Source organism: Podarcis melisellensis, assembly GCF_964234715.1.
Source record: "Podarcis melisellensis genome assembly, chromosome: Z".
Taxonomy (NCBI): domain Eukaryota; kingdom Metazoa; phylum Chordata; class Lepidosauria; order Squamata; family Lacertidae; genus Podarcis; species Podarcis melisellensis.
This window is the reverse complement of record NC_138547.1, coordinates 1,376,864-1,403,791: the sequence shown is the minus strand read 5'-3', so window position 1 is coordinate 1,403,791 and position 26,928 is coordinate 1,376,864. Positions and strand designations below refer to the sequence as shown.

At 44.6% G+C, this 26,928-nt stretch overlaps 1 protein-coding gene across 5 annotated transcripts in view; it reads right to left on the bottom strand.

Annotated features, from left to right (window-relative positions):
* DENND1A (DENN domain containing 1A) overlaps positions 1–18,840 on the bottom strand; it is a 267,383-nt gene extending 248,543 nt beyond the window's left edge. For all 5 annotated transcript variants that reach the window (XM_081896346.1, XM_081896348.1, XM_081896347.1 and 2 more), the window contains exons 1-2: positions 18,675–18,840; positions 67–131 (exon numbers count right to left, since the gene is read on the bottom strand). In XM_081896346.1, coding sequence (XP_081752472.1) covers positions 67–131; positions 18,675–18,691 — 82 coding nt within the window. In that variant the 5' untranslated portion in view covers positions 18,692–18,840. The remainder of the gene's footprint in view (positions 1–66; positions 132–18,674) is intronic.
* Positions 18,841–26,928: the final 8,088 nt, after the last annotated feature.

Below are 26,928 nucleotides of genomic sequence, written 5' to 3'. Positions count from 1 at the left end.
CCCTGGTGGAAGCCCTCAAAAGCACTGTAGGTACAATACATAAACAGCATCTGCATTTTACAGTACCTGAACGGGCTGAGGCTGAATTGGTCACTTCAACATAGACTTCAAATGTTGTTTCCGGGTTTTGCCTGAAAAAGAATAAAGTTGTTAATAAATCTAAGTAATGCTTTTTGGAATGATTCACAGAATCATAAAATCACAGAATCTTAGGAGTTGAAAGGGTCCCCAAGGGCCATCTAGTCCAGCCCCCTGCAATGCAGGAATCCTCAGATCAAGCATCCAGGACAGATGGCCACCCAGCCTTTGCTTAAAAGCCTCCAGGGAAGGAGAGCTCACAATCTCCGGAGGGAGATTGTTCCACTGTTGAACAGCTCTTAGTGTCAGAAAGTTTTTTTCCAGATATTTAGTCTGACTCTCCTTTCTTGTAACTTGAAGCCATTGTTTGAGTCCTACCGTCCAGAGCAGGAGAAAACAAGCATGCTCCCTCTTCCCTGTGACAGCCCTTAAGAGATGTGAAGATGGCTACCATATCTCCTCTCAGTCTCCTCTTTTCCAAGCTAAACATACCTAGCGCCTTCAAGCGCTCCTCATAAGGCTTTGTTCCCAGACCCTTAATCCTCTTGGTTGCCCAACATTCCTTTAAATGGGGGCTAAGAATGTAGATTAAAGGTAAATGTCAACTATCAGATCATACCAACAAAAGCAGTGGTTCCCAATCTTTTTTACCACCCCCTTGGTTCCATAAACTCATCCCCAACGCCCTCTACCCTTCCTCTAAAGGGAATTATTCAGAACAGCCATTTGCATGACCCACCATGGAATGTAACAACCCAATAAAATTCAAAACTGTAGATTACACATTTTGTTAATCCAGACCTACCAATCAAGTTGTAGCAACCTTAAGTCTGCACAGGGCCAGGGCAGGATTTAGGTTTGATGAGGCCCTAAACTACTGAAGGTAATGGGGCCCTCTATATAGCAGGTGGGGCCTATTACTTACATCATAGGAGCCTACACAACACTCTTGCTGTATGTAGGTTTTATTTTATTTGTTTTTTATCTTTCATTTTGGAAATGTACATCCAGGTTGTTGTTTTTTCTTTAATTTTGGGGGGGGGCCAAGAGAGTGGGGCCCTAAGCTATAGCTTGTTTAGCTTATACGTAGATCTGGCACTGCACAGGGCAACAGCCTACTCCACTTGATGCATCATGATCAGCTGATGTCAAGGATGCCCCCCTAAAAGATACAGGCTTGATTAGAGTCTGTCATCAAGATGAAAGCCAAAATCAATTTGGGCAAAACAGAACCGTGATAGAAAGCAGGATCCAGAGAGCACAGTGTGGCTTTTATTTATGTACCTCCATATGAAAGAACAGAGGCATCTGTGATTTTCTGAAAGAGTAAGGGGTCACATTCAGCAACACGTCCGGCCAAAACAATTGCAGGCTTCAAGGAAAACAGAAGCAGTGAGACCATCAGCCACATCTGCCCGTGGGCTTGCCTGCTCCCCTTCCCCATAAGCAGAGCTGGTGATTAATTATTGCAACACATTATTTAACAGCAGCTATAATTAGACCAAGGCAGCCTTTCAACACCTCCTGGAGTAGTTTTAAAAAAGGGCCCACCGTTTGCTAGTCCTGTTTTCATTTTAGCTAAATGTGTGCTGTAATATTTCGAACGTGTTGCCAAAGATGGCTGGAGAAGACGCTTTCGAGAGCGTGGAGTGGAGCCCGCCAACGGGGCAGCTCAGCCTCTCCAGCCTGATCCTGGTCAGTCCCCTGCCCAATACCCAAGAACGTAGGAAGTGCCTGCGGGATCAGGCCAATGGCCCATCTCGTCCACCCTCCAGTTCTCATACTGGCCTTACTGGGAAACCCCAAGCAGGACCTGAGCCCAAGAGCCCTCTTCTCCCCTCCTGTGGCTTCCAGCAACTGGGATGCAGAAACATTGCTGCCTCGGACCATCAAGCATGGCAGAGCATAACCATTGTGGCTTGCAGCCACCCAAAGCCCTCTCCTCCACGTGTAGTCCAGTCCTCATTTAACGCCACCTAAATTGGTAGCCACCACTGCCTCCTGTGGCGAAAAGTTTCATAGTTTAACAATGCACTGCATATCTCTCCTAAATCTTTCAACGTTCAGCTTCCTTGGATGCCCACGAGTTCTTGTGTCATGTTGGGGGGGGGAGTGGCTAAAGGCCCAACTTGCAAGTTTCTTCTAGATATGATGAAACCTCCAACTGGTGAGCAAACAGACTAAAAAAACCTATTTGAAGGCACTGGGTATCTTTTACAACAATCATGGAAAGGGATCCTTTGGGTTCCCCTTTGGCAGACAAGGCAGCTCTTATTGGAATTGCCCTCCCCAGGGACTTGGTGCCAATGGAAATGCCATTTTTGACCCCAACGGAAGACATTTTTTCATTGGCCCAGGAAGTCCGGCATGTTGAGCAGTTGGTTGGCATGTGGAGCAGTAGTGTTTTGTTGCAGCTGTTGCCATCTAGTTATCACCTGGAAACTTTTGCAATTTTACTGTTCCCTTTTGTATTTTCATTGTATGGGTGAGTTCAGAATATAAATATACCCAACACACATACAAGATCTTCTGCTCTCACTAGCCTGTCACAGTGTAGTGTAACAGATTAAAAATGGGCAACTGTTAATGCTGGAAATCCTAAAATCAGCTTAACTTGGAAGTCAGTCACATCAAACACAGCACAGACTCCCACTTCCAAACAAAAACTCACAGGTTTGGGCTGTGGGTTGCTTGTTTTCCATTTTCAAGTACAGTGGTACCTCGGGTTAAGAACTTTGTTCTGGAGGTCCATTCTCTGAACTTGAAACTGTTCTTAACCTGAAGCACCACTTTAGCTAATGGGGCCTCCCGCTGCCGCTGCGCGATTTCTGTTCTCATCCTGAAACAAAGTTCTTAACCCAAGGTACTATTTCTGGGTTAGCGGAGTCTGTAACCTGAAGCGTCTGTAACCTGAGGTACCACTGTAACCACAATTCTCCAGGACACCAGAAGCTTATCCCCTTGCTGAATAGAGAAAAGTTGACCACACAAATAATATATTTATGTGGTTTCATATTTTAAATTCCCAGAGACACCATTGGCTTGCCATTCCCCCACATGATCGGGATGGCTGCTCATTCTCCTGAATTTCCTTGGCCCATATTTCAGGTTCCCATGGCAGGGAACTTGGTCACTTGTTCTAAAAAAGGGAGTGTTGTTAGGATGAGGGAAGAGAACCCAATATCAGCTAAGTCAGGCTGCACACATCCATCCTCCTTTCAGGGTCAGTCCTATGCCTGCTTCCTTCAAGGCTCTCCTCAGGAGGTGTGTGTTTGGTTTTGGTTTTGGTGGTGTTGTTTTTTAAATACATAAACAAAAGGGGGTGGAAGTACAAACTCCATAGGACTGGTTATATTACAGACTAGGCTTAACTCATGTCACAAATGCCAGTTAACAAACAGTACTTCAGCACACAGAAGGTGACACTACAGTCAGAGCTGCAGTTCTGCAAAAAGCCCCCATTTGTTTTTGTCAAGTGCTGGGATAAAAACGGGGGTTTCAAAAAACTAGGATGTTGGTTAACAAAGAACATATTCTTATCCTCCACAAACTAACACCTCAGGAGAGAATTTGTTAAGTCCTGCTGAAACATCTTGTAATATTAGGGGCGTGGGAGGAGAGACCGGGAAACAGGGATCCTGAAATTTCAACACACACCGAATTACCAAAACACTCTCCTTTGGGAAAGAGTGGTGGTTTATAGCTGGGGACATCTCAGAAGTGCCTGCCTCTACCCATGGACATCTCCAGCTGAAGCAACACGGATGGTTGGTTGGTTGGTTGGTTGGTTAGTTAGTTACAGTCATACCTTGAATCCTGAACACCTTGGTACTTGGACATTTTGGCTCCCGAACGCCACAAACCCAGAAGTGAGTGTTCCGGTTTGTGAACGTTCTTTGGAACCCGAACGTCCGATGGGGCTTCGGCAGCTTCCAATTGCTCCTGCAGCCAATCAGAAGCTGCACTTTGGTTTCTGAATGTTTTGTAAGTCGAACAGGCTTCCAGAATGGATTCCGTTCAGCTTCCAAGGTACAACTGTAGTTACGTTTTGCTTTTATAGCCCACCTTTTTTATCCAAGGATCTCAAGGATCTCCTCATTTAACCCCCACAACTATGCGGGAAGGTTTGGCTGAGAGGCAGTGACTGGCCCAAAGTCACTGCCAATGAGCTTCATGGCTAAGTGGGGATTCGAACTCTAGCCTCCCAATCTCCTAGGTCTACTGCACCAGGGCAGAAAGCACTATGGCAGGAGGGCTGTGGGCCTCAACAACTGCTAGACTGTTCCTTACATTTCAGTACAGTGGTACCTCTGGATGTGAACGGGATCTGTTCCGGAGCCCCGTTTGCATCCTGAAGCGAATGCAACCTGCATCTGCGTAGGTCACAATTCGCCGCTTCCACACATTACGTCATTTTGAGTGTCTGTGCATGTGCGAGCGGCAAAACCCGGAAGTAACGTACTCCGTTACTTCCAGGTCGCCGCAGAGCGTAATCTGAAAACGCTCAACCTGAAGCACATTTAACCCAAGGTATGACTGTACACTGGTTCCCAAACTCCCCCCCCCCAGTCAACTTGAAAGCTGCTGAGGATCTAGGCAGACCGCTGAACAGATTTTTCTGCATGTTGCAGGAAATGTTATGAGCTAGGCTAGATGCTGTGTGATTTTTAATTATATTCTTACTGCTTCTTTTATTTCTTACATATTGTTTTTTAGCATACGACTTTTATACAATAAATATAAAGCAGTAACAATACAATTAAAAATCGATTATGAATAATTTGATGTATGTGCCCATCTTCACAAATCTACAGACACACCACAGACCACCTGAATTTACGTAGTACAGTGGTACCTCTAGTTGCAGACACAATCCATTCCAGGGTGCCGTTTGCACCCTGAAAAGTCCACGACTAGAGTGGCGCTTCTGTGCCAGAGCATAATAGAGCGCTTCTGCTCTTGCGCAAAGCATGCAAAATGCTTCTGCTTGCACACACGCGATGAAACCCAGAAGTATACACTTCCAGGTTTGCCGCGTTCGCAAGTCCAAAAGACACAACATGAACCTAACGCAACACGAGGTATGACTGTAGAAGTCATCCACAGAACGGTTTGGGGGCCTTGTTTTAGTATATACAGTGGTACCTTGGTTCTCAAAATTAATCCGTTCTGGAAGTCCCTTCTAAAACCAAAGCATTCCAAAACCAAGGCATGCTTTCCCATAGAAAGTAATGCAAAATGGATTCCAGACTTTTAAAAACAACCCCAAAAACAGCAATTTAACATGAATTTTACTATGTAATGAGACCATTGATCCACAAAAAGAAAGCAATAAACAATGTACTGCAGTCACACAAGCAATCCATCAGTAGCTGAACAGGGTTCCACACAGTCACAAAAACAAAAAAGAGCCGCAAAAACAAAATGCAAAATAAATAGCAGAAACTGACAGAGCTCAGCGTAACACTCAAAACGCAAGTGTGGCACTCAAAACACAGCATGTTTGGCTTCTGAAAAAAGTTCGCAAACCAGAACACTTACTTCCAGGTTTGCAGTGTTTAGGTTCCAAGTTGTTTGAGTACCAAGGCGTTTGAGAACCAAGATACCACTGTATTTCAAAATCCCAAGCTCAGTTTCAGTTTGGGTTTTAGAACCAGCCTCACATTTTAAGAAAGCAACCCTCCACAGGCCTTCAGGTACACCTGGGGTTTTTTTCAGGTCTGCCGACATGTAACTGTTATGAAGGAGGTGGAGAAGAACAGGACACACCAACGGCGTATCAAGATTCCCAAAGGTGCTACCCTCCATTTCTTAAAGTAGGCTTCATAACAGCAAATTATGAAAAACGGGAAAATAAGCACAGCTCTGAAAGTGCTTCAAATGAGTACCAAGTTTTCCCACAAACATGCGTAACTATTTTAGTACACGAGACAGGCAGCCAAGCATACATGTAATGGTTCTGAAGTTTTGAAAAGCCTCTCCTACATTCCCTGAGCGAATTTCAGATCCTCCAAGTTAGTGTCCTTCTGTGCCTTTTCAATTAGGCCTTGTAGGATTCATCTTCTTCCACTCAACAACCTTCTGCTTCTCTCCCGCTAATTGTCAACATTATGAGGCGGCCCTTCTCCTCAACTACCATTATGTTCGGCCCTGATAAGGCTTGGGGAAGACTCACAAACAAGCAGCAAAAGGATTGTTTGAGGATAAATGATAAACAGAACACTCAAGAAGGGTAAAGGCAAGAAGCAATGCTCTGAACTCACCCTCTTTGCCATCTGGCCCCTGCCGCCTCCACACCCCCAAACATGACAGTTTGCCATTCAGGAAATGATGGCCCAGACAAGGGGGGAAAACATCTACACCCTGATGTAGATGGTGACAGCCTGGTTGGCATCGGGATTAGGGTGCTGCGTTAGATCCTGGGAAACCAGGGTGGAAATCCCCAGTCAGCCATGACACTACCTGGGTGACCCTGGGCCAGTCATAGTTTTTCAGCCTAACCTCCCTCACAGGGTTGTTCTGAGGACAACAGGGAGGAGGAGGAGGAGGACTGTGCACCACCTTGAACTCCTTGGAGGAAAGGTGGGAAATAAATGCAGTAAGTATGTACATATGTGCGTAAATAAATAAATACTGAACAAGGCAGACCAATGATCTCCACCCTATGTCCCTACAAGAGCACTCACAAAGGACATCAGGCAAGGACCTCCCTGCTCTGGTGAGCGATGAATGAGCAACAAAATAAGGCCAAGCAGGCTTGTGCTGCTAATGATCCAAATTTTAAAAGGTGCATATCAGGGGTCAGCAAACTTTTTCCGCAGGGGGCCGGTCCACTCTTCCTCAGAACTTCTGGAGGGCCAGACTATATTAAAAAATATAAAAAAGAATTCCTATGCACACTGTGTCCTCCCCACACACATCCCAGACCTAGCCGCCTTCTAGGTTTGCCGCCTGCCTCATTTGCTGAAGGGCTGGTGGCGGTGGCGCAACAAAACAGGTTTCCTCCCCACCTAGAGAAAGAAGGCGCTGCGCTTACCTCCCCAGGGGCTGCTGCCGCCACTGCTGCTGCTGCTGCTTGTGAAGCGGGTAGGCACAGCGAGCTCATCCGCTTCGCTCTCTGGCCCACAGGAGGACCAGGGTAGCAGCGGCAGTGGCAAGAGGAAGAGGCCGGCAGCGGACTATATATAAGGGTCTGGTGACTTCTGTTTCAGTGTCTCTGAAGAAATGTGCATGCACACGGAAGCTTATATCAAGAACAAACTTAGTTGGTCTCTTAAGGTGCTACTGGACAATTTTTTTATATACTTCAACTGCATCAGACCAACACGGCTACCTACCTGTAACTCTATTGTGTCATAAGCCTTCAAAGAGCACGGCCCACTTCAGACACAATGCTCAGTGGTTCTTACAGTCTAATCTTCAAATTTATTCAGAAGCCACACATCCCTCCATTGCAGGATACATGACACTGAGTCACCTGTAAGTGTGCATAGGATTGCAAGCCTACAGTCAGGTTAATCAAAGTAAAATCTTTGGGGGAAACCTTCTGTGCCAAGTTTAAATGCCTGGTGAAAACTGTTCAATTCTGCCAAGCCTACACAGGTAATTAAGAGCACATCCTTCCACCATGGTTTGCAGGTGTCTCTTTTTAACTTTCTTTGTTTTTAGCTTGTTATCACATGGTTTTATGTGGGGGCTTTTCTGTAAAACCGCTTCTATACATTTTTACAATACAGTGGTACCTCAGCTTACATACGCTTCAGGTTACATAAGCTTCAGGTTACAGACTCCGCTAACCCAGAAATAGTGCTTGAGGTTAAGAATTTTGCTTCAGGATGAGAACAGAAATTGTGCTCCAGCAGTGCAGCAGCAGCAGGAGGCCCCATTAGCTAAAGTGGTGCAGGTTAAGAACAGTTTCAGGTTAAGTACAGAGCTCCGGAACGAATTAAGTACTTAACCTGAGATACCACTGTATAGAGATATACAAATATTTTAATAAATAATAGAAAAAATGGTTTTATCCTGAATCCTGAATAAATAATAAAGTCTACAGTATGGTCTTCCAAAGCCTGTGGACAGAGACTTTTGGTGGTACAAAGCCTGAAACAACTGCACCCAAATAGATTCTTGCCTATGAAACTTCAGCCAAAGAAAAGTCGTTGGTCTTTTAAGGCAGCCTTGCATTTAGGGACTGGCCTAAGAGCCACAGGAGACCGGGAACTGCATGAGGGCAAATGAGGCAGGCTGGTGGTGGAGGAAGAACCATCGTCCATGCCCAGCACAAAAGACCTCTCTTCCATGTCCAGTAATAAAATGCAGAAGGCTGCTCCAGGAGGGACGGGGGGTCAGCCCCCAGCAGGATAGTAAAAAGGGTTTGCAGACTAGTAACTTTTACAGGCTTATTTACAAGGCTGCTTGAAGGTGCCAAAGGAATCCTGCATCTTGGTGACGGCGGTGGGAGGTATAGTTCTTTACTTCTGCAACAAAAGCTCTAAGACAGGGAACTGAAATGGGCATCTTTCTTTCTAAACAATATCCATATACTTTATTCAAATTTGGGGTTTAAAGGCTGTATAATGTTTGAAGCTTTACTAAAATTATATAATAGATTCTGCAGTAGATGACTTTAAAAGAGATGAGCAAATTAATAGAAGATAAAACTATCAGTGGCTGCTAGCCACAACTGTTATGTTCCCCCTTCACTGTCAGCGGCCGTGGGATTCTAAATACCAAGTGCTGAGAACCACAAGCGGGGAGAGTTCTGTTGCTGTCACTCAGGGCCATTGGCCTGATCCAGCCACTGGTCTTCCAATGTTCTTATTCACCTTGTTTCATGCCATGCTTCCTGACACAGGAAGGCAGGCTAACCTAGTGAACTATCTGGACTTGCAGTTGGGTATCTTCTTCCAAATGCACCATGAGCAGATATTGAAGAGTAATACCATGGTACATCAGGTTAAGTACTTAATTCGTTCTGGAGGTTCGTTCTTAACCTGAAACTGTTCTTAACCTGAAGCACCACTTTAGCTAATGGGGCCTCCTGCTGCTGCTGCGCCACCAGAGCACACTTTCTGTTCTCATTCTGAAGCAAAGTTCTTAACCCGAGGTACTATTTCTGGGTTAGCGCAGTCTGTAACCTGAAGCATCTGTAACCTGAAGCGTATGTAACCCGAGGTACCACTGTACTGGCTATGGAACCAAGTATCAAATCTTAACAACATTCAAGTATGAATTTAGGACAGTGCTTTGATCCAAGGTACCATTGCACCAAACACAGAGCTAGAGAGAAAGTTCTTAAGCACAAATCCTGCCCTTAGTGAGGGGGGTTAGTTTATAAGAGCAAACATGAACAACCAGGCAGCTGGGATTCATCGTCTTAGCTGAAAAGGGCTGTGTGTTGTAGCTCCAATTTCAGTCTTGTTGGGCTGCCTCTAATATTCACTGAATATTTTGGAACCCAGGTAAGACTGGAACCCAAATAATGCAGGTTCCCCAGCAACAGCAGACACAGGCAAGTGTTATTCTTTTTGAACCGATTAACACTTTCCCTTGAGAAGCTATGTAGAGCCTTCCTGGGTGACACCTGAAGTGAAAAAATAGGTCAATTTCGCTCAGCTCCTGCCACTATTGCCTGAAAAAGCAGCAGACTACAGTTACTCAGCAAGGAAGAGACTGAAAATGTTTTGGGAATGAAATGAAGAAGAAAATGGTGGGAGAAGGAATGCTGACCGTGGTGAGCAGGGCTGATGGGAAGTAGAATCCAGCAGAACCCGATTCCCTGGCTTCCACAAAGGGGGAAAATTCAGCTGCAGCACACTGTCAAGAAACAGTTCGTCTGCCATTTGCTTTTAATATACTTTGGCCCTCTAAAGCGCACTGTCATATATATTTAAAAATGCTGAGTTTGCTATCCATCTTTCAAAGCCTTGGCTAGGAACCTTGCTGAAACACTGGATTCCGGATTTCAGCAGCATTGTATTCTTTGTTGATTTAAGTCTAGGGTGAAGAGCCTGTGGCCTTTGGGCCTAATTAGGCCTGCACAGGTCCTACTTTGACCCACAAGACCCTTTACCCCAAGAGCAAACTCACCTGCTCCACACCTAACATCGTATGTGATGTCAGGCACATAAGGAAAAGGAAAAGGGACAACCAGGAGCTAAAAGTGGGCTCCTGGTTATTTCTTTTCAGGTAGAGCTCAGTGACTGACTGCACCAATCACTGACAGAGCCACTTCACTAAGGCGTTCCTCACTGGGAGCTTCCTAGAACAGCCCAGGGGGATCACTGTCAGCAGCTGATCAGCGCTATCAGAAACCTGGGCCTCATGCATCTGCAGGCACAGTTTGGATTTGAGCTGCACCTGCAACCTGACTTTTAAGAACATGGAAACAGCCTACTAGATCAGGTCAACGGCTCATCTAGTCCAGCATCCTTTTTTCCACAGGGGTCAACTGGATGCCTGTGAGAAACCAGAGATCAGAACATGAGCACAAGAGCATTCTCCTCTTCTGTGGTTTTTAGCCATCGGCATTTGGAAGCTTTGCTGGCTCTAACTGTGGACAGAGCATATCCATTGTGGCCAGGAGATACTCCTCCTCCTCCTCCATGAATTTGTCCAATTCTCTTTTAAAGCCACCCATGTTGGTGTCCATCCATCACTGCTTCCTGGGAGACCGAGTTCCACTGTTTGACTATGCCTTGCATTGACAAGGACTCTCTTTTATCCGTCATGAAGCTTCCAACATTCAGCTTCATGGGATGTCCATTAGTTCTAGTGTTACAAGAGGGGAAGAAAAACTATTCTCTATCCACTATCTCCATGCCATGCATAATTTTATAAACGTCTATCATGTTGCCTCTTGCTTGCCTTTTTAGTATAGAGTCTCCACCTGACTTTAGTTTAAAGGGACCTGCTATTACCTACAGTAAGAGCCCCTCTGAACTTTGGCAGGTGTGGGGGGGGGGAGTGCACAGGGGCAGAGTGATAAGGATCCAATGCCCACTCAGTATACTGCTTTCTATGTGGACCTTGTCACAGCCTGGTTTATATCATATTATTAAAACAAAGAGCATCAGTACCCTCGTACCTACGGAACTGCCTCTTCTGGTATGCCCCACGGAGGACCTTACGGTCTGCTAACAACAACACCTTGAAGATCCTGGGCGCCAAGGAAATTAGACTGGCCTTGACTAGAGCCAGGGCCTTTTTGGCCCTGAACACTCTCCCACAAGAAACCAGGGCCCTGTGGGATTTGACATCTTTCTGCAAAACGGAGCTGTTCCGCCAGGCCTTTGGGCAGGATGCACTTTGACTTACTTTCCTTTCTATAAAACAAGCCCAAAGAAGGCCCCCCAATTCGCTCACGGGTCCCTGTATGATCAGTGGGAACAGTCGGTCTTGGCAAGCACTAACTACTCTCAGTGTCAACCTGATAATTGCCACCTGCCCAGATTTTAACTTGCCTGAATTAATTTTAAGATGCATTTAAATTAATTTATGTCTGTTTTTATGCATATTGTGTTGTTTTTGTGATGTTAGCCCCTCTGAGCCCAGTCTTGGCCAGGGAGGGCGGGATACAAATAATATATATGTAGTAGTATTATTATTGGGACCGGTTTACTTAGGAGATCACTTTACCCCACGGATGCCCCAAGTGACCGCTTCAATCAGCAGAACTGGCACTACTACAGGTGCCACATAATACCATTCAGCATTTTTAATAACTCAATTTTTTAGTGTGGCCACACCAACACTTGGAACTTCCTGCCTACTGAGACCAAGCAGGTGTCATCACTTTGTAGACTGCTTTGAGCTTTTTTTTACCAAAAAAATTGTGTATAATTTTTTTGAAATAAACCAATGAATGAAATTACACAAAGCTGCAGATGGGAGAAAGAACCCCCTTTTTGCTCCCCTCTGCTCAGGGCAGGGTGGTTCTTCAGAGGTCCCTGTGGTGCCAAACTGTGGAAGGGCTGGGTTACTGCTAACACATTCTAATTCTGAGCATCCAAGATTGTTAAGGGATCTAGCTCAAGATGCTGTGAACAGCTGACTCGCATTACTAGCCCTCTCAAGTATCACCTGTTAATTTAAAGATTCTATTTACAAGCCTGGTCAGCTTTCATGGTTGTCTTTAAAGGCACAGCTGGACAGGCCCACGCTTCCCAGTGTTGAATTTAGGTTGAGTAAATAATTCACTGGCCACAGCATTCCTTGCTCTGATCCAGCTTCTTCTTTCTGCAAGTTTATGCTGGAAACAAGGAAATAACTAAAGACCTGCAGCAAAATATGTCAAAATAAAGTGAGAATAAACTCAGCCCCACCCATCCCGTCACCTTACTCAGTGTAACCTGCAATCCCAGCTTCCCCACTCTCATTCAGGGATCTCAGGCCCTTGGGAGTCATGGGTATGGGGGTGGTCTGTGTGCAAGGAGCTGAAGGTGAAAAGGGGGGGTGTAAGAGGGGGCCACAGAACAGGGGGAAGAGGAGTCACTGATATCGGGGGGTGCTCTGTATGTAAGGGGGAGTTTAGAAAAGCAGGGGCAAGAGGTAGGAAAAAGGGGGTTAAGATGAAAATGAAGATGCAAAGGAGTTTTTGCAAAAGAGGAGGCGGCCAGAGAATGGGGTCAAGATTAAAGTAGGGGTAACAAAAGGGTCTGCAGGAATAGGAAGCGATGGTGGCTTCATAACTGGGCAGAAGGGGTGATTAGTTGCAATGTGTGGAAAGTGCTGGTTATCATGGGGTGGCGTGTTCACAGGGGGGTGCAGAAAAAGTGCTGTTTTCACCTGCCAACCCCCCCCCTCTCTCTCACGGATTCCTTCTCACAGGACAGTTGGTATTCAATGGCCTATGGTGCGGAAAGGCGTAATCTGTTACCAATTTCACATTCTGAGATTTCACATATCTTAACATAGCCCTTGACCTTTCAATCCAAATATCTTGTTTTAATTGCTAGATTGTTTTAATGAGATTGCTTTATTGCATATTTTAATTACTGATATTATAGTCGAATGTTTGTGTAACTAGTTTTTATACTTTGTAAACCACTTAGAAGTCTATTTTGACATTAAGCAGTATCTAAATTAACATAAAAAACCCAACAGCATAGCATTTCCAAACTACCCTCTTTTCCAGAGATGAACATCTCACTCTGCCCATTGCTAAACATTTTATTATCACATACTATGCTATATTTTACTGTTCTGATGTGGCTTCCTCCTTCTCCCCACCACAGTTGAAAACAAATTGAGCAATATCCAAGGAAACAAATGACCCACCCATGTATTTTTTCAAACATAAGAAAAAGCGTCCAGTTTTCCCTCAATGTGCCCCTGCTTAGCCACAGATCCTGTACTTCCTGTTGAACTTTATTTCTTAACAAAAATCAATTAGCAGCACAAACCTGGCTTAAGGGCACTTGCCCAAATTAACCCGTATCAATTGACCATGCCGCTCCATAAGCACCTCAGATGCCATGGCAACAGCCCCCCCCCCCCAATATACAGGTCCTGGGGGTGGAACCACACTCTTAATGCCAAAGTTGAAGTGCTCCAGTCACAGCAGATGGAGAGTGCACGTCAGGAAGAGCAAGCAGGTTCGCAAACAACCCAAGCTGCACTGCAGGGATGAGATATGAATCTGAATCTTCAGGCTAGCCAGGCCACACATCAAATTTAAACTGAAGCTACAATATGACCCAATACATCAGTCTTCAACTAGCAAGGGCCCTCCAGATGCTATGGGCTACAATTCCCATCAGCACCAGCATAAATGGCAATGCTCCCTCGTCATATAATGATGATAGCTAGGAATGATGGGATTTGTAGTCAAAAAATCTAGAAGGTGCCAGGTTGGTCGCACTTCATTATAGTAGCTCACAAGTATGCAGCAAAGGTTGCGCTCCACTGTGCACACGAAGGTGAAAAGGCAGTGCCAATTCAGAATGTAGAGATTTTGTCTCCTAGCTGCTGTCTGGGGCAGGAATAGCCCAACATGAGACCCTCCAGATACAGGCTACTAGTTATGATGGCAATAATAGCTCCTATATCAGAGGCATTATGCCTCCAAACACCACTTGCTGCAGATCATGAAGGGAAGAGCTCGAGTCCTGCTTGCAGGTTTCCCATAAGAATGTGACTGGCCACCATGAGAACACAAAACTGCACAAAATGGGCCCTTGGTCTGATTCACAGGGGCTCTTCTTAAGTTCTAGTGTTGTCGGACTCCAGCTTATTTAAGTTCCATGCAACATGGACAACAGTCAGGGACAATGAAAGGTGTAGTCTAGCAGCACCCAGAGAGCAGCATCCACATTGGCTAACCCTGGTCTGGGGACTCATATCCGCCCCCCTCTGATTCAGCACCCAGGACTTAACCAGAAAAACAGGATCTTGGACCTCAGCAATTCTCTGAAATCAAAACTCAATGACTCCTTCTCTCAAACTTCTGCTCATCTGTCCTGCTAAATGATCATTTCTTTGAGTTCCTCTTGAGAGAAGAAATTCTGAACTTGCCAGGACTCTGAAGACACAGAGAAATTAGGTTTAGGGGCCTCTGAAAAACCACCTCCAGGTAGCAAAAGGGAAATAGAATCAAACAGAAGCTAAAGGAACAACACGCTGACACATGGAACAACATAGGCTCTTCAAATCACCAAAAACTTACATTTTTCAGGCAATTCTATTATTCCCAGCTTTAAGTAGCCCAAGTTAGTCAACCCATAAAATTTACTTAAGCTATTTATAATCCTCAGTATCCTGACACAGTGAAATTTAATATGGGTCTCATGTCTTAGTCAGTCCCAGAGTTCTCATAGCCCTTAAGTGTTAATAAATCTGGGGGTCTGAACACAAGTGGAGGGAGTAAGCAGTTCTGTGAGGCTGAGCAGAAACTCAGGCTCCCAGTTGCCTTATTAACACTTTTTGTTTCCCTTTGCAATCTAAAAAACAAGTGTGTTGGGGGTAATTTACGGAAAGATTTTTGGCCCCTGGCAGAGAACAAGTGCCAGTTCTTACTGTTTGAGGATCTTCCACATTTTACAGTCATTCTCAGCAAGAACATCTCCTTGCTTCTGGTTTCTGGACAATCATTAACTGCCCATCCAGAAGCGACCTCTCTACACAGTAAAGAGTGGAGAGCTTGTTTTATTCCTCGAAAGATTGGAGATACAAAGGAAGTCCCACGATCCCTCTGTCATTGAACAGAACTTGGATTGGAGTAACCTATGTAAGATTCCAAGATTCACAGACGCTCTTCCAGAGATTTTCCAGTGGCTACAGAATGGCTGGACTTAATCTGTGTGGTTGAAGATTACAGAAAACCACTTCACAGTGTGGTTTCAAACTTCCTAATCCAGCCAAGATATTTCTAGGAGGAGTGAGTCCACAGCATTATAATGGATTACTGTATAAACACTCACTTCTCCCCTGTACCAAAAGGCATATTTTCTGACCCCTACTATATTTGTTTAGGACACAGGCGGTTTCTAAAGACAGCCAATCTACAAACCTTTTATAGCTTTCAGGGTCAAGCTACGACCACAAGAGCAACCAGGGAACTATGATACTGGCAGCACAGACTGTAAATTCTTGTTATGACCGAAGAAAAGTCCACCAGCTAAGGAACCAATTGTCTAACACTGCCCCAGCTACTATTTCTAGATAGATTTCAAATATTGTCCCACAGAGAGTGTCTGATGAAACTATTTGCCCTAGGAACTTTCCTGACTTGCTCAGTTATGTTAGTGGAGAGAAATGTAGCAGGTATGCACAGGTGTACACGCAATTTCCCATATATAGCAGAACAGATGCAACGGTCCCCAAAGATGTTACCTTTCTTTTTCGTGATTTTCAGCCCACTGCTAACACAGGGAACATGCTGTCTACACCAAGCAGATCTTGAGAGGGCAGACTGCTATGAAATTCAGCAACTAATATAAATGACACAAACTTCTAGACCTGCTTTCCCGCCGCTGATGCCACCCAGATGTTTGGACTACATCAACCCCAGCCAGCACAGATGTGCTGGTAAGGATTAATAAATGTTGTAGTCAAAAACAGTTGAAGTGCACCAAGTAAGAGAAGGCTGCTCAAGACCACAGTCAATCAATTCAGACTAACTTACCAGCTAATAGCGCATGAAACTTGGAAACTGATTGGCAGAAGACAAGCCCAAACCTGCACTTTAATAAGAGTATCCCGTTTTTGTTCCTACAAACAGCCATGGCTACTTTCAGGTCAATTTCATCTGATCACTCTGAGGCTGGATAAACCATCTGGCTGCTCCAGACAACTCAAGCCAAGCTGGAGAAGTAAAGCTGTAAGCTGTAGATAAAAATTTTCTCCCACCTCCCAATTTTGCAAAAGCAATTTATCAAAGCCAGCAGCATCAAACTTCCAGACAGTGGCTGCACACAAAGAGAAAGAAAGTCCTGCAAGATCCTAGGTGTATGTGAATGTCTCAAGGATCCTGAAGACCAGAACACCAGCGATTTTCTCTCCCCTCCGCTCATCCAAACCCTACGGAGTTTAGGAAGAAGAACCCACCCAATGAAGATTAGCTGGATAAGAATGAGAAACAGGTAGTTCTGCTAAAGCAGCTCCTTTCCCCACTTTCTTGCCTGCTGCTGAAGCCTATGTCACCTGAATGCTAGCAGAAGCCGCTTTTGCTACCCTTCTGGTGTCACCTTTTCTCTTCTTTCAAAACCATCCATTTGTGCAAATGCTCAGAATGTGACAGGAGCCTTTCCCAGGGCAATGAAGCTCCTTGACCAGCCAGCTTGCCCTGTTCCTGCCTCTTCAGGGCTTGCTGGCATGAAAGAAGAAATGCAGGAGGGGGCAGGAACACAAAGACACATCCCCGCTCACTCAGTGAAGGTTGTGCAGCACCTCAGGTGCACCACATGCACTTCCCATGAAACACTTTATACAAGGGGGTGGGGAGCGCAGCATCTGGAACTTTGGAAGAAAGACAGACATCTGCATCAGCCGCTGCTTTGCAACTTGAATTTAAGACACAAACATGTGTAGACACAACCAAGCAGGTAAAACCACCAAATTCTGAAAGAGTTATCTCTAATGCTAACTCCAAAAAATGGTACTCATTATTTATCCATTAGCAGAGAGAATATTTTATCTCTGCTGATCATGTGTATGTCCACACATACATAAAGAAAACAGCTTCAGGTAGGTAGTCGTGTTGGTCTGACGCAGTCGAATATATAAAAAAATTGTCCAGTAGCACCTTAGAGACCAACTAAGTTAGTTCTGGTTATAAGCTTTTGTGTGCATGAACACTTCTTCAGATACACTGAAACAGAAGTCACCAGACCCTGATATATAGTGGGAGGGTGGGGTGGTTTGCAGAAGGGTAGTAGAAGATGGCTGATAGACTCAATGGGTATGGTCAACCTGTGGAGGAATGTTAATGACTGCAATTAGTCCTACAGGAAAAAGCAAGGGATAGTATGCAGATGACCAAAAATAGCTTTAGCAGTGTCAACAGGTTCACCATACCCATTGAGTCAATCACCCACCTCCTACCACCCTTCTGGGAAAAACCCCACCCCATGCTCCCACTATATATATATATATGGGTGTGGTGACTTCTGTTTCAGTGTATCTGAAGAAGTGTGCATGCACACGAAAGCTTATATCAACAAACAACTTAGTTGGTCTCTAAGTTGTGCTACTGGACAATTTTTTAAATTTTTTTGTTTATAAAGAAAACATTCCTTCATATTTAACAAAACATGGTGGGATGGGAGGAAGCGGTGCAGCCACATACATATACCCAAAAACACATTTTTGACTCTCTACACACTTTCAAAGAGAAGGAGAAGCCTGCCTGTCTCCTCTTCCTACACATTATGGATGCTTCTCTCTTTACAAACACGGAGAAAGACGTCTCCCAAAGCAAGATGCAAGTGAGAAAAACCACAGATATTTGCAGTGCCCTGGGTCACTCATTGCATGAGGAGTTGCCTAAATAGGACACCTAGAAAGACAGGACAGGGTGGAGTCCGAAGAACTGAAATAAATGGGTTTTCTGAGGTTTTCTTCAAGAGGGCAGGTGCACTTAAACATGACCCCCGCACACTGCTGCTTCAGTGTGGGTGCCTCTTGCCCATTCAGTGGGCTTCCCAGGAAGGGGAGAGAAGACCCCCTCCCCCCCTCCCCACATGCTCTCTATATAATACACATATACACCCACCGTGCTCCCAGGGGCACACACTCCCGGGGGGAGACGCAGCTCCCAGGTTGAGGGGGGCTTCTCCTCATTCGCTCCGGGGGAGAATTATTATTATTACGGTATTAGTATTACTCCTCCTCCTCCTCCAAAGGGGGTTCTGAGTTTTCCTTCCAGAGGGTCGCTGGACTCCCACGCCAACCCACCTGCCCCCTGCTGCGAGCGCCCCCCGCCCATTATGGGGGTTTCCCAAGTCCGCCCCCTCCCCACATACTCCCCGCTATAGAGACAGACAGACAGAGGGATGGATGGAGCTCTCTCTCGCGCGCGCGCACCCTGCCCCTCCCCCCCCCCCACAGGGGCGCGCTCCCGTCCCGGGGGGCTCCTTCTCCTCCTCCTCCTCACTCACTTAATGCGGGACCCCATGGTCTGTAAGGGGCCGCATGGGCCCCGGGCAAGGCGGGCGGTGGGACTTCCGGGGTCTGGCCGGGCTCGGTCACTCCGTCCCGCCCGGGCGCCGGGCTGAGTCCGGAGCGCGACCGGCCGACGGACCGAGGCGAGCAGGCGGGCGAGCAGGGAGGGGGCGGCGGGCCGGATGCGCTCTGGCGCGGGGCACGCCGGGAGTTGTAGTCCCGCCATGCCGGAAGCCGGAGGCCAGCGCGCCTCGCCTCCTTTTCAAGCGGCGGCGGCAGGCGCGGCTCGTGTCCCATTGGCCCCGCGGGGACGACGCCCGCTTCGCCGGCGCGCAGGCGTTCCCCTGGGCATGTGCAAAGTGCGCTTAGGTTTCCCGGGGGTATTTCAAGGGTACGCGGCACCAGCAGCTTCCCCCCCCCAAATAGATAAATAAATAAGGAATTGTGGTCCTGTCTGTAACAACTTCATGGTGAGCGCAGGCACCTTTTTTTCCTTAAAAAGAAAAAAAAAAGTACTGCTTATAATAACAATTCCCGCTCTGCCGCTGAATAAACTACACCTTTTGGTGCTTCTCCAGCCCATAATAATGAGTTTAACCTCTCCATAACCAGAAACAATCCCAAGTCAAGGATTCTGTGTGTTGACGCCCGCTTCGCCGGCGCGCAAGCGTTCCCCTGAGCATGTGCAAAGTGCGCTTAAGTTTCCCGGGCGTATTTCAAGGGTACGCGGCACCAGCAGCTTCCCCCCCCCCCAAGTCAAGGATTCTGTGTGTGTGTCAGTGTGTGTATATAGATAATTAGATTTGTATACCACCCTTCATCCGTCGATCCCACTCAGCGACTGTGAACCAAGAAGGGCTCCCTTTCACCCAAGGAAGTAGTGTTCACCTGGAAAAAAAACCTCTGAGTACGTGCAGAAAAATCGGAGATGGGGAAACAACATTTTGTGTTGGAGCATCCTTGAACATTATTTATTTATTTATTTATTTATTTATTTATTTATTTATACCCTGCCTTTTTCTCTAAGGAGACTCATGGTAACTTACAGGTAAAAATAACTGCTAAAAACTGGGGGGGGGAGGCAATCATCAAAATACAAATAAACATGGATAGAATTAAAGCTGCATATATGCATGTGGATAATTACAATAAAAACAGCACAGAACCAGCCCTTTCAGTAACAGCAGCCAGTTCCCAAAAGCCTGCTGGATCAAGAAGTTATTTGCCAGTCTGGCTTCCTAGGCAGGGAGTTCCAAAGCTGACTGGGAGCTGCCACCACCGAGAAGGCCCTCTCCCTCTTGTATAGGGATCTGCTGTTAAGTAATGTACCGGTATGTTTGTTGAGTTTTGTTTATTCGTTCACAAAGTCCGCTTTTGTTTTGAAACCTGGAGGTAAGGAGTCTCTGGGTGCGTTTTCTTTGTGGAATGAAAAGTTTAAAATGGTACAGTGGTACCTTGGGTTAAGTACTTAATTTGTTCTGGAGGTCCGTTCTTAACCTGAAACTGTTCTTAACCTGAAGCACCACTTTAGCTAATGGGGCCTCCTGCTGCTGCCGCTCTGCCAGAACACGCTTTCTGTTCTCATCCTGAAGCAAAGTTCTTAACCCGAGGTACTATTTCTGGGTTAGCGGAGTCTGTAACCTGAAGCGTCTGTAACCTGAAGCGTCTGTAACCCGAGGTACTGTATGTTGTTGTTGTTGTTTTAAAAAAAGCTCTTGGTACTTTCAGGGGGCTGGAGAAGAGACGTGCCATCATTTCCGTCCCCAAGATTTCACTTTTGCTCCTGTCAGCCTTCTCAGGAGTATGTCAGCTATAAGTGACCTACCCCTCACATCTGAACAGCATATAGGCCAGGCTCCTATAGCAGTGCAGTCGTACCTTGGATCCCAAACATCTTGCAATTCGAACATTTTGGCTCTCGAAGTGAACGTTCCAGTTTGCGAACGCTCTTTGGAACCCGGGGCTTCCACAACTTCCGATTGGCTGCTGCAGGAAGCCGCACCTTGGTTTCCAAACGTTTTGGAATTCGAATGGACTTCTGGAAAGGATTCCATTCAACTTCCGAGGTACCACTGTACCAGAAACCTTCTTGTGGGAAACAGCATATAAGGAAAATCAATCAATTGTTGCTGTGCTCTGAGCATGTGCAGAGTGCTTTTTTTTTCTTTGACAAGAAGCAGCTTTTGAAACTAACTCATGGGACTTCCGCCTGTTGCAAAGTCATCATTGCCATTTCTGCAGTAAAAACTTGCTCTGCATTTTTGCAAGGGCAGCAACACCAGAAGCCCCTGCAAGAGCCAGCGCCCTGCAGATTAGAGAAGAGTTCCCATGTGCTAATGCAGCTGTGTATGTGCTCCCATTCGCTCTGCATCCAGTGCACCCCAGCTGGTTTGGGAAGTGGTATGCACACCCCGAAAGCCACAATCCACCACTACTATAGCTTTGTATGAAAGGCTGTGTTTTGGTGTGTGTTTCCCTAAACCCAGTTCAACATTTACTTAAAAGTCCCGCTCAGTGCAATGGGGCTTACTCCAAAGTAAGTGTACAGGACTGGAACTAAAAAGTTCAAACCAGCATTTTGAATTGGTCTTTTAAAATAACATTTTTGTTTCTTTCTTAGGGCAACAAATGAATCAATAAAAATGCAAGTGGTACTTTAAAAAAAAATTAAAAATAGCAGATGGCCTGCCTGGAGGATTAGGGAAAGGGAAAGATTGACAGATGAACCCAGTGTGTTCACTTTGCTGATATGTGTGTCTGTCATTCAAATTATGAGAGCTATGGAAAGCCAAGTTTGCTCCATTGCTAAAGTATCTGAGGCAAGTCCTCCTTTTATGTTGTGTTTGTCTTCTTTGTGCTCTGTTTTTGCCACTGACACCTTGGAACAACAGTTGTTATTATTCAGTTCCTGAACATTTTCATTTTCCGTGCTAAAAGTACCATCTGCCTCTTTTGAAGAAAGGGTCTCCTTGAAGTCTGGGAAAGTACCCTGGCATCTTGTCTATTCTGAATGACAGACCCTCCGCCAAGTTGCATTCTAGACGGGGTTACATTTTTTATGTTTCTTAAAACATGAAAATATTGGGTTTGACAGTTTGGTAGTAACAGCTGGTGATTTTGAGAGACCCAGAATGCACATCCACTTCTGAGTGAGTTCACATGGAGCAGAGGCACCTCTGGAATAGTTTCCATGCAGATCACCAAAGCTGTACGGTTGGGAATTCTGAACTCAGTTTTTCATTTGCTGCTTTGTCTTTGCTCATGGAAATCTGGATGAATAAAGTTAACTTGTAGTGCAAGTATCTTTTACAACAAAGCACCGCATTGCAGGTGATGGGCAAGCCCCCTGCCAAGTTCCACTAAAAAAACCAACAGGTTGGTTGGGAAGATGTCCCCTGTATGTCTGAAATCGTCTTCATCTCCAGAAGTCTCAGGTGCATCCCACACGCTCAGGTATGCTCCAAACTGATCCCCTTCTATCCTGGTGGCCTATCATCACCTATGCAACTTGCTTTATTATATCCATCCAGTGCTTCTTTATACAATAGTACCTCGGGTTAAGTACTTAATTTGTTCTGGAGGTCCGTACTTAACCTGAAACTGTTCTTAACCTGAAGCACCACTTTAGCTAATGGGGCCTCCTGCTGCCGCCGGAGCACGATTTCTGTTCTCATCCTGAAGCAAAGTTCTTAACCTGAAGCACTATTTCTGGGTTAGTGGAGTGTGTGTATTTTATTCAGATGTTTTATCCTATGCTTGTTTCTTTGTCCTTATTTGCTCCAACATTTATCAGTTAAAAAAAATCCTAACTGCTATTTTATTTATATGGTTTTTTTTATCCTGGTCTGTGGCCGTAATAAAGTTCATTCATTCACCTGTTGGATGTGCCTGCTATATTACATCACTTCAAGTTTCAAGTTGCTTAATTTTCTTCAAAGTTTTATAATATTATGATATATGAATATAAATTTCCCTCAAATTAAGCATGTGATGCTAATAAACAGATTAAATCATTTCAGCTACAATCTTGAGCCTATGCAATTTTTTTATCACTGGTTGTTTTTTAATCCGTACCTCACAGGGTTATTCAAACCTCGATCAGAGGACCCAGTTATCATTGGTCCTATGACCAGGTGAGCACTAACATTGATGAGATCCCCAAATCAACAACATAAGAAAATGCAACCTTTCCAAACTAGGGTGATCACCCATGCATCCCTTTAAAAAAGGAAAAGAAACCCGTTAAGAAAAACCACAGGTAGAGTGAGCCTGTGGTCGTGGGACTCGGCGGGCACCAAGAGCGACCTCGGAAACGAAGAAGGGACCCCGTAAGGGGCTCCGGAACGTGGAGGGGGTAGCGGTGCTGTGAGTTCATCGCTCTTTCCGCGGGAGTGAAGCCGCGCGGCTGCTGCTGATGAGCGCTGACCTTTCTTCCTTGAACATTCGATTGGAATCAACTTACTCGTGAGTAAGGTTTTTGAGATTTGGGACTCTAAATTTCTGAAATTTGGCTGAAAGCGGGAGACGTTAAAAAGGAAGTCCGTCTTCCGGCTCTGTTTAAACACCAAGCAAAGAGTTATAAATCTGAAGCGCTGAGAGGGACTTTTAAGAAGTTGGAGTACACCTTGCAAATTCGAATTAAAGTGCATGGAAAGTTAAGAAAAGTTGAGAATTTCTTTTTTACAAGAGGATATAGGCAGCAACCTCTTCCTTTCTCTTTTGTGTGGATTACAAAGTTTCAAAACAGCTCTCGGGCTGTCTGGATACAAAAATCATCAGACTGCGGTAACTGTATATAAGATTTTAAAGTTACTTTGGGGCTACTTTTGTGGTTACAAATAAGGAACTGTGCATGCACCACTGTAAAGAACACGTACTCTCTGCTAGTTTAAATGAACTTTTGAAGGTTCTACCCCTTGGTTTTCGGTTTTTCTTTAACTTTTGGAACTTTTTGGAACTTTTAAAGAGGGGAATTTAATGGTGGAAACTTTTCACCTTTTTTTTCTCTTAACTTTTGGGAAGCTCCCCCTACTGGATTGTGGAATATATAGTCTCTGGGAACTGCAGGGTTTTTTGTAAAGCTTCTGCTTGGATGTTTACCTTTTGGTTTGTCTTTCCCATGGGATTTACAATTTGACCTTGCTACATGGACAGCTGTGGAATGAGTGGAGCCGCAAAAACAAGAGCTGCCAAAAAAGCAAAACAATCTGAGCTAATACAAACAACCTTGCCGGTGCAGCCTCGCAGATCATCAGTTCCAATAGTTACAGGTCTGCAAGAAGGAGAAATTAAACAGCCAGCTTTTCGGGACATGGCTGCAGGAGGACTAGATCCTGTATCTAAGGAAATTTTGGAACAGCTGGCAGCGTTAAATAAAAAGGCAGATGAGCAGGCCTCTAAGTTTGATCAGGTGACAGCCACAATCAACAAATTGACTGACCAAGTTTCTAAAAATTTAGAGGCCATTGGAAATTTGCAGGCAACAACAGCAGAAAATCGTAAATTAGCCGAAGAAGCAAATTTAAAGGCAGACCAAAATAAAAAGAGGATAGAGGAAGTAAGAGGAGAAGTAAGACCACTGAGCAGACAGCTTAATGAACAGCAAGCCTACCTGTCCATGGCAGAATTGAAAAACCGGGAAAGCAACCTTAGGATTAGGAATATACCAGAACTTGAGAAAGAAGATTTGATCAGCTACCTGACGGCAGAAATATCAAAGTTCTGGGGTATTGCAGAAGACAAGGACTTTAAAATTGTCACCGCCTTCAGGCTGGGAAGAGTAGTAAAGAAGGACAAACCAAGAGATTGCTTGGTCATTTTGAGATCTAAGCAAGAAAAAGATAACATACTCGGCCTTCATTTTAAAAATACATTGGTGATTCAGGGAAGAACTGCAGAAATCTTCAGAGACATTCCGAAACAGCTGTTGGATTTAAGAATTGCATATAAAGACCTCGCAAGCCTACTGAGAAACAACACAATCCCTTATAGGTGGGAATTCCCTCAAGGACTATCCTTCAGCATTAAAGGGAAAAAAGTGAGAATTAGATCAGCAGAAGACCAAGAAAAATTTTTGAACGACTACGGGGAGGACCTTCGGAAAGGAGTAGCAGGTGCCTGGCCACCACCTCCGCCTGGTGCATTACCTCCAGATCTTGACAGCAAGAAAGACACTCCTACTGGCTAACAATTTGATTCAAGATGTCTCTGCAGTTATTTAGTTGGAACATTCATGGTGCAAATTCCCCTGAGAAAAGGAAAAAGATTTTTCACATATTGAGAAAGGAACAATTGGACATCATATGCCTACAAGAAACACATGTGACTAGGCTCCATAGGAGAGTTTTAATTAACAAAAAATTAGGCCAAGAATTTGTTTCCTCAGACAAAGTTAAGAAAAGAGGAGTAGTGATTTATGCAAAAGAGAACCTAGCACCAAAGTTGATATTTAAAGATGAACAAGGAAGAATTTTGGCGATTGAAATCCAAACACAAGGAGAAAAATTTTTGATAGTAGGAGTATATGCACCAAATGAGGGGAAAGCGGAATTTTACAAAAAGCTGCATGAGATAATGTTGGATCATATAGACTACACTAACATCATTTTGATGGGAGATATGAATGGAGTCGTCTCTACACATATGGATAAGTCACAAAACCAAAATTTGACTAAAGATGGCAGACTACCTAAATCTTTTTTTGAACTGACAGACAATATGGACTTGATCGACATTTGGAGGACCAAAAACCCACTAGGTAAAGAAGGGACTTTCTTTTCTGAGGCTCACCTATCATGGACAAGAATTGACCAAATTTGGATAACTAGAGGGCTGGCCCCTAAGACAAAAAAAATAGAGATCTGCCCTAAAACCTGCTCCGACCATAACGCATTGAAAATGGATCTGAGACTTGTGCCAGCTGGATCCTTCAGATGGAGAATGAATGACACTTTGTTCAGAGATCAGGAGATTGTGAAGAAGGCCCAAAAAACGTTGAAGGATTATTTTGAAATCAATATGAATACCCCGGTGGACAAGAGAACAATCTGGGACGCAAGCAAAGCTGTAATGAGGGGGTTTCTGATTCAACAAAATTCTATTAAGAAAAAACTCTGGAATGGGAAAAGAGATAAGATTTTAGAGAAGATACGAGAGGGTGAAAAAAGACTTAGACTTAACCCAAAGTCAAAAGAAGTGTTAAGAGAAATTAAGTTCCATCAAGCACAATATGCCAAATTGATAAACCAAGAAGTAGAATGGAAAATTAAACAAATGAAACAAAGATCTTTTGAATCAGCAAACAAATGTGGAAAATTATTAGCATGGCAGCTGAAAAAGAGACACAAATTGAATTCTATTACCAACTTGGAGGTTGATGGAGAAAGTATTCAGAAACCAGAAGAAATTAGAAAGTGTTTCCAGAGATATTTCAAAAAACTGTTTACTCAAGGTCCACAGGCGGAGGAGGAGATTATTCAATTTTTAAAAAGTAACGGATTGAAAAAATTATCCCAAGATAAACAAACAACCCTGAATTACAGAATAACACAGCAGGAAATAGAAAGTGCCATTCAGAACATGCAATTGGGGAAATCCCCAGGCCCAGATGGACTCACCTCCAAATATTACAAGGTTTTAAAAGATTATTTGATTCAACCATTAGTGGAGGTGTGTAACCAAATTATGGAGGGGAAGGGGGCTCCGGAATCGTGGAAAGAAGCATTCATCACTTTGATACCAAAATTGGAATCTGAAAAGACTCAACTCAAGAATTATCGTCCTATTTCACTCCTGAATGTGGATTACAAAATTTTTGCTGACATTCTGGCAAGTAGATTTAAAAAAGTTCTGAATGAAGTAATTCATAAAGACCAAGCAGGCTTTCTCCCTGGTAGACATCTGTCTGACAACACTAGGAACATTATAGATGTTCTGGAGTTACTACAGACAAATTTGAACACAAGAGCTGTATTAATTTTTATAGATGCAGAGAAGGCCTTTGACAATATATCTTGGAAATTTATGAAGAGAAATTTGGAAGGGATGGGAGTGGGAGGGGCGTTTCAAAATGGTATAGAAGCAATCTATTCAGAGCAAAAAGCTAAATTGATAGTGAATAATGTGGTGACAGAAGAGTTCAGAATTGAAAAAGGAACACGACAGGGGTGCCCCCTATCACCCCTGCTATTTATCTCGGTCCTGGAGGTACTGCTGAACTTGATTAGAAAGGATCGGGAGGTACAAGGAATA